Source organism: Furipterus horrens, unplaced genomic scaffold (assembly GCF_987537825.1).
Source record: "Furipterus horrens unplaced genomic scaffold, mFurHor1.1.pri manual_scaffold_9, whole genome shotgun sequence".
NCBI lineage: Eukaryota > Metazoa > Chordata > Mammalia > Chiroptera > Furipteridae > Furipterus > Furipterus horrens.
Window position 1 is genome coordinate 31527122 of NW_028327179.1, and position 19534 is coordinate 31546655.

At 38.3% G+C, this 19534-nt stretch overlaps 1 protein-coding gene across 1 annotated transcript; it reads right to left on the minus strand.

Moving 5' to 3' along the window:
- Positions 1-13120: 13120 nt before the first annotated feature.
- Positions 13121-17448, minus strand: GNG11 (G protein subunit gamma 11). The gene is made up of 2 exons (XM_090287846.1): positions 16918-17448; positions 13121-13556 (listed from the first exon to the last, which is right to left on the minus strand). Exons 1-2 carry the CDS (start codon positions 17011-17013, stop codon positions 13431-13433), a joined length of 222 nt encoding a protein of 73 aa, XP_090143972.1. The 5' UTR covers positions 17014-17448; the 3' UTR covers positions 13121-13430.
- Between the last annotated feature and the right edge of the window lie 2086 nt (positions 17449-19534).

Genomic DNA, 19534 nt, shown 5'->3' on the forward strand with positions numbered 1-19534 from the left:
CAAGTGGGGAATTATTTAAGACATTTGGAAGAAAATAAGTTAATTTCTTGTTTAAGAATAATATGCTAATGTTTATGGTACTTATTGTGTACAAACAGCTATTCTCTTCATATAGTCAATTTATTAATCTTTCTTAACAATCTTTGCCTTTGGTTTTCACACTTAGAAATATCTTTCCCATCCCAAGAAGAAGAAGAAGAAGTGTGTGTGTGTATGTCTCTGTGTGTAAAAACCAGAGTTTATTTATAAAAAATTGAGAACTTATTCATACACATTTACACTTCAGTCACCTTCAAAGTACTATTCATTTGATGCAATACACCCATCAAGACTTTTCCACTGTTCAAACAGTTTTTGAACTCATCAATTTTGATGCCTTTTAGTGCTTCTGCCTTTCTTTGTTTCACTTCTTCCACATTGGCAAAATGTTTCCCTTTGAAGACTGTTTTCATCCAAGAAAACAAAAAAAAAAAAAGTTGCTTGGGGTGAGATCAGATGAATAGTGAGGGTGGGGCATGGGAGTCATGCCATTTTTGGTCAAAAACTACTAAATACTCAGTGTGGCGTGAGCAGATGCACTGGTAAACCACCCATCTTGAAATGGGTAAACACACTGAGTCCTCAAAAAAATTCACTGAAGCCAAACACAGCCTCTCACAACAACACCAGCTGGTACACTGATACATATGGATTCCTAGAACACTTGCCTAGTGGGGGAAGCCTGTACTACAAGGAGCCCACCATCTGGAAGATAATTCCTTTTCTGGGGGGGTACCCCTATATATATATATGAATAACATTTTAAGAAAGGCCAGTTGCTAAACAAGTTTTATAGTTGAATAACTCAGAAGTGGTTGTGAGCACCCTTGCTCAGTGTGCTTTCGAGCCTCAGGGCTACATGGACAGGGGGTAAGGTGGGGAAGTAAGATGTATGCAATACAATGACTAGGAGGCTGAAAAACTTAAAGGTTAATTAACTACCAACCAGCAGTCCCCTGGATGGGTATATACTGAAGAACAATGGAAGACAAATCTAACATGGTAGATTCAATAAGTGTAGTGTAGAACCCTGGAGCCAACCTTAGTAGTTTATACTTATAGCTGTAAGCAGGCAAAATAAGGTCATTTAAGTGTTCTGAAAAGTGAAGTATATTATTAAATCAATAGTAAGATTCTTCATGTGGGGAGTAAAGAGAGAAGTATGAAGGGCATGGCTCATGGCAAGTGTGTGTATAAGAGCCTGAAAAGAGTTGCTACCAAACAAGTTTGAAAAGCTCCAAGAGTCCGAGGCAGGCAGAGAAGCATGGTGAGTGTGGTTTCAAAGAAACAAGCTTTGAGTGGAAAGCAATTCCCAATGATATAGAAGGTCACAAGTGAATGAGAATTTAAATGCACTAGTTTTGACAGCTGGAATGTCATGTGGAGAAAGTTAGTGAGAAGGGAAGGGAGTGAGATTGCCAGATTTCACAGAATGAGTAATCAGTAAGGAATGGAGTCAGGCAGAGGATGCAGGCGGTACTCTTGATGTGGGAATGAAATAGAATAAGCCATGGAGGGTACTGCTCTCACAAGGAGTAGGAACAAGGAATGCTTTCTCTTTTTGTTTTATTATTATAATTGTTGTTATGATCAATTTGGATAGAGAGTGCAAGACACATTTTTTAGGCAGAAAAGAGGAAATCAATCAAGGGCAAGAATTAGAAGATCTAAGGGATATAGCCTAACTTGTAGTTTTACATCCAAGGAGAGCCATGGGTACAAATGCTCGAGGAGCTATGCTTAGCAAAATAAGAAAGAAAAGGAAAAAAAGAAGGAAAATGTTTGCTTTTGCATCAGACGAGAGAGAGATAAAGGAATAAAAATACTGAGCGTCGGCCTGTGAGCCAAGTGTCGCTGGTTCGATTCCCAGTCAGGGCACATGACTAGGTTGCACGTCCAGTCCCCAGTTGGGGGCACAAGTGAGAGGCAACCACACAGTGATGTTTCTCTCCCTCTCTTTCTCCTTTCCCCTCTGCCTAAAAATAAATAAATAAATAGATAGATAGATAGATAGATAAATAAATACAAATATTTTTTTTAAAAAAAGACAGAAAGAAAAATGAACATTTGACACATTCTCACATAGGAAGGAGAAAAAGAAAGTGTATGTCTGAACATCTGATATTTCAAATCTTTCTACTGAGTTAAAGAGTAGGACATTTGCCAACAAGACAGCAGGCTGAAGCAAGGCTGGACTCTTGGAGGCAAGAAAGACAGTTGGTAACTGATGCAGTGGAGAATTTAGGAGAGAAGTAAAAGACAGGAAAAATGACTAGAACAACCATCCCCGTGCAGCAAAGTTTCTAAGCAATGATAGTCCCATTTTCTCCATACCTAGTCAACATCCTTGAAGCAGATAAAGTCCAGACTAGCTTGGCAGAATATTAATTTTCATTAAAAATTAGCCAGAATTTGGAGGTAAAATAGAACAGACAGTAGAGGAGGAGAAGTGCTGATGGGAATGGATAACAAGGTATGGACAGAGCATGTCAGAACGACAGTACCAGAGACAACATACTCAGCTCGAGTTGGTTTCCTCTTTTACCTTGTAAACTCCTCTTCACTTAGGAAAATAATATTTGCTACATATAGAAGTGCCTTGGGAGAAGAGTTTTGGGAAAAGACTCAGAGAAGAGAATGGGTGATGTGTGAGTGGGCTGGAGGAATGAGTTGTGCAGATTCAGAACCAGAGGGGACCTTGAGAAAGGAAATCTCGGGAATTCACACACAGAACTTGGCTTCCCACAGGACATAACAGCAAGAGAGCTGAGTGATTTTTGTTAGACTCTTCAAGGATGTTGTGAAATTATCTGACAAGTATAATGTTAAAATGCTGGCTACCTGGTCCTGGCTGGATAGAAAAGAAAATCAGAATGTGGGGGAATATTAGGGAAAGCGGAAGGACTATGAAGGAGGATGTGTATAAATCAGGATTTATACAAGGGAGAAGGAGAGGTGAAGGCTTAGGAAATTCACAGGTTTATGGTTGAAGATGACAGAATTTTAAGTTAAAACAGTGCTGACAAAAGTGAAGAGAGAGAAGATTATGAAATACAGTTGCAACTGCAATACTAAAGCAAATGGAGAATACTAATATTTTGATATATAAATTGGTAATTTATTGCAAAGCAGGACGTGGCTGTCATTATGTTCTACATTCTGCCCCAGGGTGCTGCTCCTCCCTGAAAGAGGGTCAGGGTCCAGGCTGAAGTGCTTTTGACCTTCTGGCTCATATGATCCAGGGAAAAAAGCCCTGGTTTAAATAAATCATCTAAGAGCAGCTGGGGTCAGGCCCCCAGCAATTTGTCAGGCTCAGAATAAGAAGCAAAGGAGAGTAAAGTGCATCAGTAATCGGCCTGCTGAGATGGTCTGGGAATTGGACAAGGTAATGACCTCTGACCTTCCATTACTGTCTTCTGCTCCTGAAATCCCCTTGCCACACACTCTGCTATTCTTCATTGTCCCTACCCAACATATACACACGATTATTAAGATCTTATGAACTTCAGAAAGTGGGGGACAAACTGGCCTTTGGGGGAACTACAAATGACTAAAACATAAGCTGTGCAGCTCATAACCTGGGAAATTGGAATTAAAACAGAACAATATCATTAGCTAGCTTCCTGGGGAATAAAGGAAGTCAGAATATCTTTTATATGGTAGCAAAAATTGTATCTACCTTGAGTATACAGCGCAAAGGATTTTCACAAAGTAAACACATCTGTATAATGGGGAACCTCACCCAACACTAAAACATTGCCAGCGTCCCAGGAGCCCCCTTCCTATTCCCTTTTGTCACACCACACACCTAAGTGCAACCATAATATTGACTTCTAACACCATAGGTTTGTTTTGCATTAAAAAGTTTGCTGTCATTTTGTTCCCATTTTTAATAATCTCTGGGCATAGCTCAAGATAGAAATTATTAATACCTCCAATTGGTAATACACTCTCACTGTAGCTTTGCCACTTATTTTCTGTACAACCTTTATAAATGCCGCTGGCCCATGGTTTCTTCATCTTAGAAGTTAAAAGGACACAGTCCCTGAAATCTACCTCATTTCTGCTGCCAATGGTGAGTTCAGAGGTCCTCAAGACCACCCTCAGAGGCAATAATGTACTAGAATGACACACATAACTCACTGAAAGCTGTTTTGCTCACCATGACAGTTCATTACAGGTAAAAGAGACATTAAAATCAGCCAAGGGAAATGATGCACGGGGCTGAGTGCAGGAAAGTTCCAAAGACAAGTTTTCAATTGCCCTCTCCCATGGTGTCATGGACAATGCTGCTCTTTCGGAGACAATGTTACAACACGCATGGAGTATTGCCAAGCAGAGAAACTCAGGGAAGCCTTGGTATCCAAACTCTTTCTTGAGACTCCTCGGTCAGCTGCCCACATGGCTGCCTCAGTCTCCAGCCTCAGCAGAGGTCAAGCTGTTACCACATGCCTCAAAGATGCACCATAAGTCACAATGCAACACTTCCTGACATGGCCCTAAGTCCTCAGGGAAACAAAGACATGCCTATCAGGCAAGCCATTCAAAGGGGAGGGGAGGGAAGGGCCTGACCTCTCAATGGACAAGGTTTAATTCTTTACTATATATTATCAAAAGGTGGACTTTCAGCTCTAACACTCTAGACCAGCAGCCTTCAAACTTTTAATGATTGGGCCTGACAAAAAAAAAAGTGAATTTTACAGGTTGACTTGAGCATACACATGTTATATAAGACAGATACCCTCTTACTATCTGGAATACATGCTGATATTTTAGTTTATTTGATTTTTATTAAAAATATTGGTAATGTTCCACTAAATTGACCACTAATGGGTTGTAACATTCAATTTGAAAACACTGATCTAGAACAGGGCCTTGTGAGCCAAATTCAACCAGCTGCTTGTTTTTATAACAATTATTTTATTGGAACACAGCTATACCCATTTGTTCATGTATTTTGTTGTCTGTGGCTGTTTCCATATTGGAGTAGTTGCTGCAGAGATAGCATAGCCTGCAGAGGCTAAAATGTTTACTATTTAGCTTTTTATAGAGAACATTTGAAAATCCCTGATCTAGTAAATCATTATGACTTAGGGCCTCAGGAAAACATATTCATAAAGTTGCCTATATCCCTTCCAATTTATGACACATGCATAACCTTTCACCCACCTTTTTTTTTTTTTTTTAGTTTATACAAATGCATGCTAATAACACAGATTTTAGATTCCAAGCTCCCAAATGAAATTTGTGAATGAGACTCTCTAGTATTATTTTGGGGACTTTCTTCTAAAAAGGATAAAAGAATCGTATATTTCCAGGGTCAGCTGCCAAGTCAACGGATGCACCGAGGCTGTGTAATGCTTCAAGCTTCTGAGATGAATGCCCTCAGACGTGTGATTGTGCTACTCATTAATCAAAAAGTATTCACAAACTCCTTCCCTTCCAGATAACCTGCACCCTTTCAACTATACCAAAGGAATTATGTGAGAAACGTTTGGCATAGTAAAAGAAATCAGAAGTCTGAGGAATACTGATTAAGATTAAGGAAAAAGAGAAATGTACTGTACCATGAAAAAACTTCCAACACAGACATAACACTCAAAGAAATATCAACAGGAGTCCCTCTAAAGTCCAAATTCAGGCAGAATGTACAAAGGAATTAAAACAAAAATAAATTTGGGAGGTGAGGAATAAATTGAATAGCAAACCCAAATTCTCTAGATATCACTCTCATCTCAGCCATCTAAGGCAGAATGCTAGGAAAAGACTAGAAGAAAATGCAGGCTGCCCTAGGGGGTGAGTTAGGAGCAGTACAGTATTGTTAATTCCTGGAATATTGACAGCACTGGCTTATCATAACTTCTACCCTCACCAGACTGACTGACCAATGTTAGGAACAGAATAGAAGCTCATGACTTCACGGATTCTGGCTCTATTGAAAACAAGTCCTGCATGGAGAGGCAATCCAGCTGCAGGAATTTGTTCTATTCTATAACATGTGAAAAGGATATATCAGAACCTGCCGTCTTCTGCTTTCTGGACATTGAGGTGTCTATAAACTGAGTTAGTCAAGGTAATTTTCAAGAAGCTGTTCCTTTTCTCTTAGGTGCAGTTCAGCTTTGCTGTACTAATTCTGAGGGTTTGTCAAGTTACTGAAACTCTCTCACATTCATCTTGATGCTTCTCTTCTCATATCAGGTTCTAATGTCCACCCCCCTGCCCACCTTTGTGAATTGCTGTCTTTGTCCTGACGATCCCCACAGTTCACCTTTAGCATCAGGATCTTCTGGTTTATCCTAGTGGAGCTTCTTCATTCGCACATCCCTAGCTTATTCCTATTGTCTTCCACTGCCTAAGGTTGAAACCAAAATCCTCATCCAATAATGTGGATAGATTGCAAAATGTGCCCAACTTTCCACCCTTCTTTGTATCTACGCCCTTTGCCATGTGACTTTGCAGCTCTGTTACTCAAGAGGGGGCATCTATTTTCTTTCCTTTTGAATCCCTGCATTGATCTGTGTCTTGCTTTGTACAATTGAATGCAGTGGAAGGGATAGTGTCCTGGTTATTTCCCTAGGCCTTAAGATAGCTTTTCTGCTTCCAGGCAAGACTTAAAAGATGAAAGACATATAACCCTGTCACCAACTTTGCCCCCGCCAACTCCTAGCCAACACCAAGCTAACCAATCAGCCTCCAGCTAATCCATCAGGGGACTGCAGACAATCATGAAATCAGCCAAGATAAACAGAGCCAGTCCCAGATACACTGACTGGCAGACTCATAAGCAATAGTAATTCATTGTTCTAAGTCACTGAGTTTGGGGTAGTCTGTTACCCACAATAGCTAAAAAGCATTTCAAAGACTTTTTACCAAAGACAGTAGACCCATTATCTATAGGTCTCCTCTGCATTTTTTACATAAATCTGATAAATGCTTTCTTGGTCTGACAAACTACTCTGAGGAAGTGAAATTTCTTCCTTTTAATTTAATATTTCACGAATTCTTTTCTTTCATTTAAGCTCCTGTATCTCTTTCCATGAAATTTTCCCATAAAAAAGGTAGAAAATGTTCTAGTCTTACTTAAATTGTTCACTTATTACTCTTCCATTTCTCAAACACTTAATTCACTTATACTTTGTACATAAAATAGTACAATGTCACTACTATTTCTTTCAACTGCCAGTTTCTAAAATGAGTAAAAATCCTGGCTGAACTTGTCCATAGACTATCATGTTTACAGACTTGTTGAATCAAATTAAAACAAATGGTTTTTAAATGTCTAAATTTCTCCCTGCCCCAAACATGAATAAATATTAATCCATTCTACTTTATATCTGTTTTTATATTAAAATGATTTATGTAAATAAGAATCAGCTGAAAACCCAATTGATACAATCTTTCAAAGATTAATTTTAAAAAAAGAGAGAGAGAAAGCAAGTCTGAATATTGGCAACTAAAGAACATGCACATCCATGTTGTGATGTTCCTCATTGACACTTAACTTTAGTTATAAAAATGAAACATATAGCAACAATGGCCTTTGAATATTTTAAGTAATCACTAAACTACATAAGTGTTAGCATTTTTTAGATTATGTTTTCAAATTGTTTAATATAGGTATAAATGTTTCTTCTTCATTCCTCCTCTGTTAGATTGAGACACATGGACATTTTTATGATTTCAAAACACTCAGTAAGGCAAGACCAACTCCCTTACTTCCCTACACAGTACCAAACAGCTGTGGAAGTTCAAGTGAATACACTGATTCTGTAGATATATTTTTTATGTATTTCTATTTAATCTGATTACTTCCAAAGGGGGGTTGAAGGTGTTCATTGGTAAATATTGATCAGTGCTGATACATGAGGACCTTTTATGAATTTAAGGCATTCTAGTCATAGTCTAGATAATCAGGCCCATTAATTCCCAAACCAAGTCTGTGATGTAGGTCATTAACAGCACATGCCTCAGGCTGACTATAAGAAAAGGCTGAGGGGACACAAGCAAAGCCTATGGCTACACTTATTAAACATTCAGGTTTTTATATAGACTGGGTATAATCACTTATTAGAAAAGATTGTTTAGTACCTTTAGGAAATTCTCTAGGGCTGACTGTCACTTAACAATTTTGATATTTTCAAGAAAATCCTTACAGGGCCTGATTTATTTCTTCCAGGCTTTCTACCATGATTCATGTAGTTTCTAACAGATGAAATTCTAGTACTAAACTGAGAGGTTATATTTCTAGCAAATGAGCAAAAGCTATTTGATATATAATTAAAGTTCATCAGTGTTATAACAATTTAAAGTTGTGATAAGTTAAAATTGTTATATTAGGCTGTGACTATAGAAAATCAACCAACAAATAATAACAACTAAAATAAGCTACTATAAAGCTCTGTCTCATACACCAGGGCTAAAAATTTATGAGGATATAGTAGCTGGCTTATTTTAGCTATGCCGAAAACCACTTCAGTAATTTATTGAGCTAATAGTTCTTTTAACTCTACATACGCATTGGCTTCTACAAGAGAGGTACTATTGCATAATGTTTAAGGTACAGTCTCTAGCTATATGACTATGTAAATTATTTAGCTGATACATAAGGTACTCGTGAGAATTGAAATACATAATCTAAGCAAAAAGCTTATTCCAGGGTCAAATATTAAGCATATGTATAAGCTATCATCATCATCAAAAAATACAAAAAAAAAAAAAGACTTTTCTATTTATCTTAACTCATATATCATAATATACTCTATAATTTCCACTGATATCTGATTAATTCTAATTTCTACAAATTCCATGATGTTAATGACTTTGTCTAATCCACCTCTACATCCTTTAAGACTAAACAAATGCCTAGTCCATACAGGGTGAGCTCCACATATTTCTGTTGTTGAATGGTCTTCCCATTAGGACAGCCCAATGCACGGAGTAGGACATCAGGGCTCATGCTAACAGGAGAGCTCCAAGAGCACTTTACTTCTGTCACCATCCCATTCCTCTCTATTAAGTCAGACACCTTCTCAGTAGTTGCTGCTTTCTAGACTATATGTTCAAAATAGGGGCTTCTTTCTCCATGATTATCATCCTTCTAATACTCAGAGAGGATAATAGTGAAATATAACTAATACTGACTCAATATTTTTGTCTTACTTGGTAGGATAAGCTTAACAGATCAAAATATACTACTATTCAAAATATGTTGACTATACAAACTTATTTCTAATTCTAATAACAAAATATAGTTACTTTCCAAAGCCTAAACATAGCAATATAAACTTTGATTTTATCTTTTATTTTTAAATTAATTTGGTTTTAAAATCAGATAATATATTCCTAGAGTCTTAAAATTAAAACTTTACAGAAAAATATACAATGAGAAATCTCAATCTCATTCTTTGCCACCTGGTTATACCCAACATTGGCCCTAAGAGGTAGCAGTTTTTATTAGTTTCTTTTATAACCTTCCAATGTTACTTTAAACAAAAGCAGATGCAGATAGGTATATTAAAAGGTCCTTAACACTAACTGTCAGGGAAATGTAAATCAAAACCACCATGAGATATCACCTCACACCTACTTGTTGTTGTTGGCAGCCGTCCGTCTCGAGAGACGATGGTGTAGCTTCTTAAGAGCCTATCTGCACCGCCGAGAATGGCTGTGCAGTCCGACTCGGGAGTGACACGGTATCTGTCTCCTCCCGTGTTGAATCGACATCTTGCGATGAAGCTACAGAGCCTGGGCAGGGTAATATGGAGGGTCTGCTGTTGCCCATGCAGCAGACCCCCCCTCTCTTCGCAGCTGAAGGGCCCAAGGGAAAGACGGAGTCAATACAGCTTGGCTTCAGGTGCGCCGCAGGAGTTGCCGGTGTTGACTACAACGTCGAACCGCCTTAGGGACTCCGGCTCCGGATTTTCTGTCGGGGTTTACTCCCTTAGCCTTTCCCCTGAAGAGATATGCCGCAAGGCAGCGGAGGTTTTTTGGAATCAGAGTTTTCCTTCTCTGATGTGCCCTGACTGGAAGATCGAACCAGTGACACTTAGCTTGCAGGCCGACGCTCAATCCACTGAGCCAAACCAGTCAGGGTATTATTAGGCTATATTATTATGACTGTTATGACTATTATTAAAAAGACAAGAAATAACAAGTGTTGGTGAGGAGTTGGAGAAAAGAGAATCCTTGTGCACTGTTAATAAGAACATAAATTGGTGCAGTAATATGAAAAACAGCATAGAGTTTCCTCAGAAAAATTAAAAATAGAGCTGTCAGATGATGCAGCAACTCTACTTCTGAGAATTTATGAGAAGAAAATAAAAACACTAACTTGAAAAGATATATGCACCTCCATGACCACTGCAGCATTATTTACAATAATAAAGATATGGAAACAACCTAAACATCTCTTGATGGATGAACGAATAAAGAGAATGTGATAAATATGTGTGTGTGTGTGTCACAAGGAGGAAATCTTGCCACTGCAACAACACGAATAACTTTGAACACATTATGCTAAGTCAATTAAGTCAGACAGAAAAAGACAAATACTGTGCGATTTATATGTGGAATCTAAAAGAAAAGAGGAAACCAAATTCATAGATACACAGTGGTGGTTGCTATAGGCAGGGAGTTGGAGATGGATGAAATGGGTGAAGATGGTCAAAAGGTCATGAAAATCTGACTTTAAATATCACAGGAAATCAAGAAAATGCAAATTTAGGTAATAATGAGGTGTTGGTTTGCCTGCAACACACAAAATAAACTTCCTTAAAATACCAAGTATGGGTGAGCTTGTACTGTAGATTCTGCCTAGAAAGAGTAAAGCAAATTTTGCTAATTTAATATGAGTTCAGGATGACAGCTATGGGGGGTAGGTTAGGGGGTGGGGGAATCAGCAAAAAGGGTAAAAGACTCATGGACGTGGACAACAGTGTGGTGATTGCAGCAGGGATGGGGTATAATATAAGGGGGATAAATGGTAATGGAAAAAATACGATAAAAATATGTTTGCTAAATGTTGCAAACCATATAAAATTAAAATAATAAAAAATTTTAATATGAGTTCATAGAGTCTAAGTCTCAATACACAAAACATAGTAATTATTTTACCAGTTACCAAACAATGGCGCAACCGCTGTGCCTAGGAGGAAGAAACGGAACACATGGTTTAAATTGTCCTTAACAAATTTCCACTTGCTTTTATAATATATCCAAATATATAAGTACTATATTTTTCATTTTTTTCATAATACAAGCTAATACATTTTTAGCAGAAAATCAAAAGGATTCTGTTACACTTTTATAGGTTTGCCTAGTTACTATGATGAAACAATAAGAAAAAGAGAACAAAATTAGATTTAGTAGAAACATCTACAAGACTGGCTATTCATTCAGTACGGAAAAACCGGAAGTGGGCTAATTTGTCATATGGTTGAAAGTTCATGAAAAGCAAATGCTAGGACTTGGAGGTGCACACGAATGGATAGTTGAATGTGGCTAGTAATGATTCAGGGCACAGCTTTGTAATCTACCACTCTCCAGGACAGAGGATTACTGCATTTACCTGGACTCCCATGAAGGAAGCACATTATTTAATCTGCTGTACCAAGATCCAGAATTGATGTTTGTTTTCTTATGCAACAGAAGGAAACTTTATGACTTGAAAGAAATGGAACAGCTCATTCAAGTAAAACTCAACAAGCACTAAGGTACAGAAACCCCATGCCACCCAAATTTTCAATGATTAACAGTGGCAATACATCTCAAATAGTAAATGTCCCATAGCTGTTGGCGAAAATATGCACACCTCTACTGTCCTTCAACCTTACCTTGGAGTAGATCATGTTTTGGGCTAAAATTATCCTGGGGCTCTCAGTAATTCCAATTGACGTCAGAACTTGGTAAAAGGCAGGAAACTTAAGGAAATAGTCCTTGCTCTCAGTTTGCTGTAACCTGCTCTTTCAAACGCCAGCGTATCCTGTTCTTTTGCAGAGAGGGAAAGAGGAAAGTAGTTTCGGAGTGAGGGTACTGATATACTCTAGGAAGCTGCTAGAAGTCAACAGCACCTTTCTGGCTTGATAAGGTACACCTATGCATCTAAGCAGGCTTCTGGTTCCCCACTTAAAATTGCAGGGCGAGTTAGTGACTAAGCCCATTTGAGCTGAAGCTCATTTGCAAGGGTTTTGCTTGTCTTTCTACTGGTTCAAACCTGGAGCAATCTGTATCCAAACTCAGAAAGAGGGGGAAAATGCTCAAAGAAAAAAGGAAGTCCTTTCTTTGAGGTCCAACCTGCAGGTGCCTTCACAGAGGATTTAAGCAGACCACGTAGTCTGGCTAAAACCACTACGGCTGTGGTCCACTGTGAACAGTTAAGCCACAGGCTGGGCAAAGATATTTGCAACACCTATTAACAACCAAGGATGAATGACCAGAATATATGAGTAATTCCTACAAGTCAATGAGGAAAAAGACAAGTTAATTTTAGACATGAGTAAAAGATTAACTGGCCCCTTTGGAAGAGAAGGAAAAGAAGCATGCTTGGCCCAGGCCCACTGGAAAAGTCTGGCAGGCACGGGAGCAGAGCCAAGTGCCAAAGCCGCACAGCTGGATGGTTTGGATGGTTCCTATGCCCAAGGCCTGGAAATCACGTGGGAGATGCAGCTCCCTCAGGGCGAACATACAAAGCTGGTCCAAGGGGTATTCCTCATGACCCCTAACCCACTCACTTTCCCAAGGCACCAAGGCAGCATTTCTTTGAACAAGATCTGTGTGGTGATAAACTGAGGAAATGCTAATGCAAATGTGGTTTGGCCTGGTTCCTTCCTGATTCAGATCATCTGACTCTGTCAGCATTAGGAATTCTACTCTCTCAGTTCCGCAACAGTTAATGTTAGATCGAAAACACTCCGGAAGTCAGAACTAAGTGATATACAACCCCTGAAGCAGAGAATGCTGGATTGGAGATCTGATCTATATCCAACACCTAATCTTTTGATACATGTCCCAAACACCCAAAAGTTATGGGAAGAAATATAAAAGTGAATGCAAAAAAGAAAAAGCCTTCTTAAATGGCCAATCCTTATTTTCTGAGACAAAACTTTATTTGATGCATCAAGCAATACACTGAAAGAGGTGAGTCATGCACAAGTATTGTCCTTATTTCCATAATTGTACATTTGATACTCTCTGCCCTCTTAAAAAGGGTGGGTAGTAAGCAAAGATGAGAAGCACATAGCTTTTATACAATACAAAACCATATCTATGTATGCGCTTGAGAAAGTCCGCTTTAAATTTAGTTTTTCCTTCTTTAAAAAGCATGCCGGTTTTATTTCTGAAAACTAAAACAAGCTAGTTCTTCCATTGAGGATAACGTTTCTCCCCAGAGTTATTTATGAAATAATGCAGCTGCCTTTTTCTTTAAAGGGATTCTTGTCTTCTGGAATTCCTTTCACCAGAGGATCCTCTCCAGAACGTTCTTCAATGTAGTTTTTTATTTCTTCAGAACATTTAGACACCTTAAGGGGGAAACAAAATGAATTAGGTCAGCATTGTTCAAACTTGGATACAACCAGAACTTACAATGAGGCTAAAAAATTATTAGAGTGTAGCACAGAGCATATATAACTTAATAAATGATACCATCTATGTAAAATATATTTCTCATTATGATCAGGGTAAAAAAGTTTGAAAGTCACTGTATTAAATAAATTATTGTCAGCAATTTCTAGCCATTGTGCCTCACATGATTTCCTTCCTCTGCTAAAACAGTTACGATGTGTCCACAATATTTTAGGAACTAAACCGTACCCTGCTTTCAATTTACCACGCTAATGAACAGGTACTGTAGTAAATTCCCCAATGTTTGCAGGTATATCCTGCCAAAAGTCTCACTTATTATGGGTGTGTGCCACGTTCTGCAATTTCACAAAAAGATAGAAGTACTGGAGAAAGTCTGGCTCTGGAAAGGCTGAAGTTGCCCGGTCGTCCCATGCTGTCTCTCTGCTCAGAATCTTTCCCGTTAGCTGCTTGAGGGCAATGATCGTAATAAAAGATGTACATTTGAGACTCATTATGCTAATCTGAGATTCCTGTGTGCATGTCATCATTTTAAACTTTATCTAAAATGGAGAAAGATGAAATAGTTTCTTTAAAAAATCTATCCTTAAGAGAGAGGTTGCAAGAGTGAGTAAAAAAATATTCGTGTCTTAATGAAGGCCTCCGTTACTAGTACGAAATTAGCACGGAAAAATCAAGCAAATTCCAGTGGAGACCACTTAAAACTAGACAAAAATGTTCCCACTAAATTGGTAATCTAGATTAGTAGTCTTCAACTCTTTTAACAGTGACTGCTAAAACATGTTTGCACGTATATCCTCAAATGCATATTGTAATTTACTTATAAATGCAGATGTACTGCGTCAATACCATTCATAATTATAAAACATAACCTAGAAATTATTTAAATATAGAGATTTTAAACTAACAAAAATATAAACTTTAATATTTTACTCCTACACCCCAAAGACTCCTTGCACACCAGTGTGGAGGCCACTGATTAAAAATTTAAAACTAGGTGATATAGTCATCTAGCTTAAAATGTGGCAAAATAAAATCTTCTCAACTACCACTCTCTCAGGTAACATCTGCTCTCCATCATTGCTGACATTCAAAGTGTGCGCACTTCAAGTGAACTCTCAGAAGTGATGATGCAAGTATCCATAACATGAGGTCTGGGGCCCCAGAGAAATTTATGGATAAGATTCACGTTCCCCTAAATTGTGTCTGTTCTTAATGAGGCTTCTTCATTTGGTTTCCAAAGAGATCTGGAACCTTCAAAGTACTCCTTGATGCATTTCCTTCCATGATGAAGAGGATATGTTTGAACTACAATTAGCTGGAGTCAGAATTCAGCCTGTGAATTTTGTGTCCTTAGCCTGAGCAGAGCACACAGCTCAGACATGAACAACTGATCGACAGAATAACAAACAGGCATTGGGCATCAGACTGTGTTTTATTAACTGCCCTATCATTAGCTCTGGGGCCTTAAATGAGGAGCTAGTTAGCCTCACTGGGATTCAGGATTTTTTTTTTTAATTCTTCAAAGCAAGAGGGTTGAATGAGCTCTAAGAGCCTCAGTATTTGTCTAGCAACAATACTCTATAATTCAAAGTGCATTATAAAATGTTTGAATATTATTATTAGGACTTTCATACCTCCCCCTCTTTCCACTATGGCTATCCTTGAAATTTTCTCTCCCTCTGGCATACAATAGGAATTTCTGAAGTTGGAAAGCCTATCAAGTGGGGTGTGTCCTAGACGTGGATGTTGGGGAACTGGCAGGGAGGACCTGCTAATGAACGATATTTCCAGTCAGCTGCATCCAGGCCCTATCCAATTTCTAAATGGAAGGTTTAAATAACTGGAAGGTATTTGTCTCCTTTTCCCCCTGTAAGTTCTGCATAGCAATACCAGATATTAAAGATATTCCAACTTTGCAGATGATGCTTTTCTTCAGTGTATGCAACTCTTTAATATGTAACCTCTAAAGTTCATTGTGTGAAAAAACTAAGTGGTCAACACATGCTCTACTGCTGGGCACTGTCATCCACAAAGTGGGTCCCTTAAAGTTGCTTAAACAAGTCTCTTCACTGGGTCCCATAACTTCATTTTTTCCCTTTAAACACAGCAGTATTTTTAAAGCTATGATAACTTTCAACATGGATAGAAAGGACTTTGCACTTCAAAATCTAGAAAGATTAAATATGAGAAAAGAAATGGGTCAAGAGTAAAACTCAAAAAGGCCTGCATCTTCTAAACATCACTCAAAATGTGTGTCCTGAGTAGCAAGACTCTTGCCATGAACAGACTTACCATCACTATAGCAGGAAAAAGTAAGGGAGCGTTTTTACCCTACCTGTTTCATTTCCATTGTTTTTCTTAATTTTTCTAGTATTAAAACCACAGAAAAATAAGATCAGTTTAAATTATCTTGCTGTTGAGAAAGGACTAGATCTTTTCTCTTTAAAAAAAAAAATATATATATATATATAAACCTATTCCCAGACTATAGGTTGCCTAATTGACAAAGAAAAAAAAAAAAAAAAGGAAGAAACAAAGGCCCCTATTACTGTTAAGAAATTAAAGTAAAAATTAGAAAATCTCCAACAAATTTTCGTGGAAACTTCTGAACACTGGAGTAATATATTCTCACTGAATTTGTAATCCACTTGGGTGTTGTCTATAATTTTTCATCATGATCACTAAAAATAATTTTCATATGTATAATTTTTAACAAATGAATAGCTGTTACTGTAGTAGTTCATTACTTATAAACTAGACATTATCAAGGGGTGAGATTTACAAGTAAATACAGAAATTGTAATATTTTGCTCCCAAGTCCCAATGGACTGTTCATTACACTCCCCTGGAGAGATGTGGAGAAATTTAAAACTAGGTATTATAATTCAAGACTTTAAATTGTGAATTTAAAAAACTTTTCAAATACCATTCTTCCCATAATGAAGAATATCAGGGAACTAAGTAGCCATCTGCCTTTTTCCTACAGCTTTGAGTTTTTAAAACCAACTGTCTAAAAGCAGGCTAAGTTTCTTGTCTGTTTCCCCTAGTCTAGGCTCCTCGGATGTTCTGACATTTGGCTTGAAATTACTCATCAGACCCCTGCTCCCTCCTTTACCTCCTATGATTTCCCGGTATCAACGGGCGCTTCCCAGGCACCACCAAAGCCCTACTTCCAGAGAAGTGGCAAAACTAAACAAAGCAATGACAACAACAGGAACTTGTTTTACTGCAACAAACCAGGAAAAGCTGACCCTGGTATATTTCTGTGAAGGAAATATTCTGGGATAGCCAACTTACCTGTTGTCTCTGCAATTTCACTTCTTTGCGAAGTTGCTCAACTTCCATCTTCAGCTTTTCCTTTTCTGGCAAATCTTCAATATGCAGGGCCGGCATCTTCGCCCCAGAACTGGGCCCAGGGACAGCTCTGGAAGTGGAGCGGCTGGAAATGCTGCAAACCAGGGCGCGTCCCCAAATAACTGCTGTGCCTGCTCACCCCGCCCGCGGGCGCAGGATGGGAACGCCTCCCCGCGCAGGGGTCCCCAGTGCCCTGAGCGCTCAGCTGCCTCTGGACAGTCCCCTTAAGCCAGCCCAGCCCAGCGTCCCAGGATCTTCAAACTTCAGATCCGTCTCGAGTCCCCACACCCCGTGAAGCCTGTCCGAGGCAGCTCGGGAGGGTTCAGCCCAAGGACCCTGAAAAGCTTCGCGCTGCCGGGTCTCCCGCGGGGATGTTGGCTCCGGGCCTGGATCCTGACCCCAGCACGCCCGCGGGGGACCGGCCTGGGCTGGGGCCCAAGAGTTGGGAATTGCGTTTAGTCCACTTCCCTGGAGAAATATAAAAAGTTTTTACTTTTTGCCTCTCCCCAAACTTTTTTTTTTTTTCCTTTCCCAAGTCATATCCGGGTTTTGTTTGTGAAGCAAGAAAATGAGGACACTACCCGGCAGGAAATAACGGCCCCACTTCTCCAAGAGTTTCAAAAATATACAGCACATAACTTTCCCCCACTTACATACACAATTATTGTGGGAACTGTGGACACTTAAGAAAAGTTTCAGATGGAATATGAAACAGCTGTGATCTCAAAAACACCCTCCAGGTCCGTAGATGTCTAGCCACCCTGTATGTTAAATGCCTGGGAAGGTATGAATGATTATTAACAATTTGCAGGGACATTTTCTGACATTAAATTGTCATCTGGGTCCTCAACAGCAGAATTTGTATTCCTTTTTCAGGGCAGTGTTTTGTAATGATTAGAGGATAAGCTGATGATGCCAGGGAAGAGAGCAGGGATCTTAATGTTCTCCCCGAAAAGATTTTCTCCACTCCCCGTCCTCCAACGTTTGGGTGACACTTGACACCAAGGATGTTGAATTCTTGATTCATGTAGTATTGGTTTCTCCACTCTCCAGAAAGCACTATTCAACTAACTGCCACTTCGCAAAGCCAAGAAAAGTGTCTGAAGTGAAAAATGTTTAGTTTATAGTCCTCTGGACGATAAACTAAAACCTTATTAATGATGCTTAAAAGATTAGAAGAAAAAGCATGAATGTAAGGTACCTTCCCAACCAGTCAGATATTTCTCTTTCTCTCCGGGGATTGCCTACTGTTTATAGACTCAAATTCAAGTTAAGAATGGAGGCAATGAATTGAATATTTCAGGGTGGTTAGCCTTAGACATCCATAACCACTCCCCACGTTGTAAGCAGAGGTTTTGTTTGTCAAAAAACAAAACAAAAAGCAAAAAAAAAGAAAACAAAAACCAATGATCTACTTGCTGAGTACCCTTGGGTTCTAGTCCTAGGTCTGACACTAGCCATCATTGGAAAAGTTATTTACTTTTCCTGGATTTTAGTTTTCTAATTTGTGAAATATGTGATTGGGCAGGGGAGAGGTGAATTAGCTAAGGTATCTTTTGTTTCTAATTGTATTTATGTATCTACATCTGATAAATCACTTTCACAAAGAAAAATGTTAGAAGATCCTTTTTCTGTATTAAAAATATCGCACATTCCAGAATCTCATAGACTCAAAAAAGTCAGATCAGTTGCCAGAGTTTTCCCTGTTAGTAAGCAGTGAGCCAAGACAAAAACTCACATTTCCAGAACCCATGCATTTAAAAATTTTTTTTTCCATTTCTTAAATTTAAAAGGTTGCTTTAAAATAGCTTAAATGAGTTAGTGAAAGTAGTTAATGTGGCTAAATTAAAGAAGTTCAGCATCCAAATTAAATTAGTTGGTTAAGTGAATTAATGTGAGTATGTCTGTTCCAAATCATAAAAATAGAATTATTTTGGTCTGGAAATTTCTTTCCTGTGAAACCACCTAGTTGCAAGCAGTGAAAAATATTTCTAAATCCATAATGTTTTTTTAACTGCTTATCCAGTGTTATGAGACTTAAATTAGAGAAGAAATACATGTCTATTTTTTTAAGGTTTTATTCTTAACAAATAATTCACATGCTAATATCATATTGAAGTAAATGAATTGAACTAAAATAAACAGGGAAATGCTGAAATCCCATGATCACATAGGATTCTGAAAAATATTTTATTGTTTGATTTTAAATGGTAAAATGATGAAAGTGCTTAAACATAAACACACAATGAGCCCCCTATTCCCAGTCATGGAGTTTACCTCCCAGAGAGCAACCAAAATAAGCAATTTCTTGTGTATTCTTGCAGAAATACTTTATAAGAAAAAATATGGGGATAAACAAATTTAAAAATCCATATCAGTTGTATCCAATTGTACTCTTAGCATTTTACATATGTTATATATATTACCCCTAATAAAAGTATGCAAAATAATATTTGTAGAAACCATTCTGCAGTGCAAATGACAGGTGTAATCAGAAATGAACTTTTATTATCCTACCATTGTTTGACAAATGTTTTAAAGAAATTGCCAGTTATAAAAA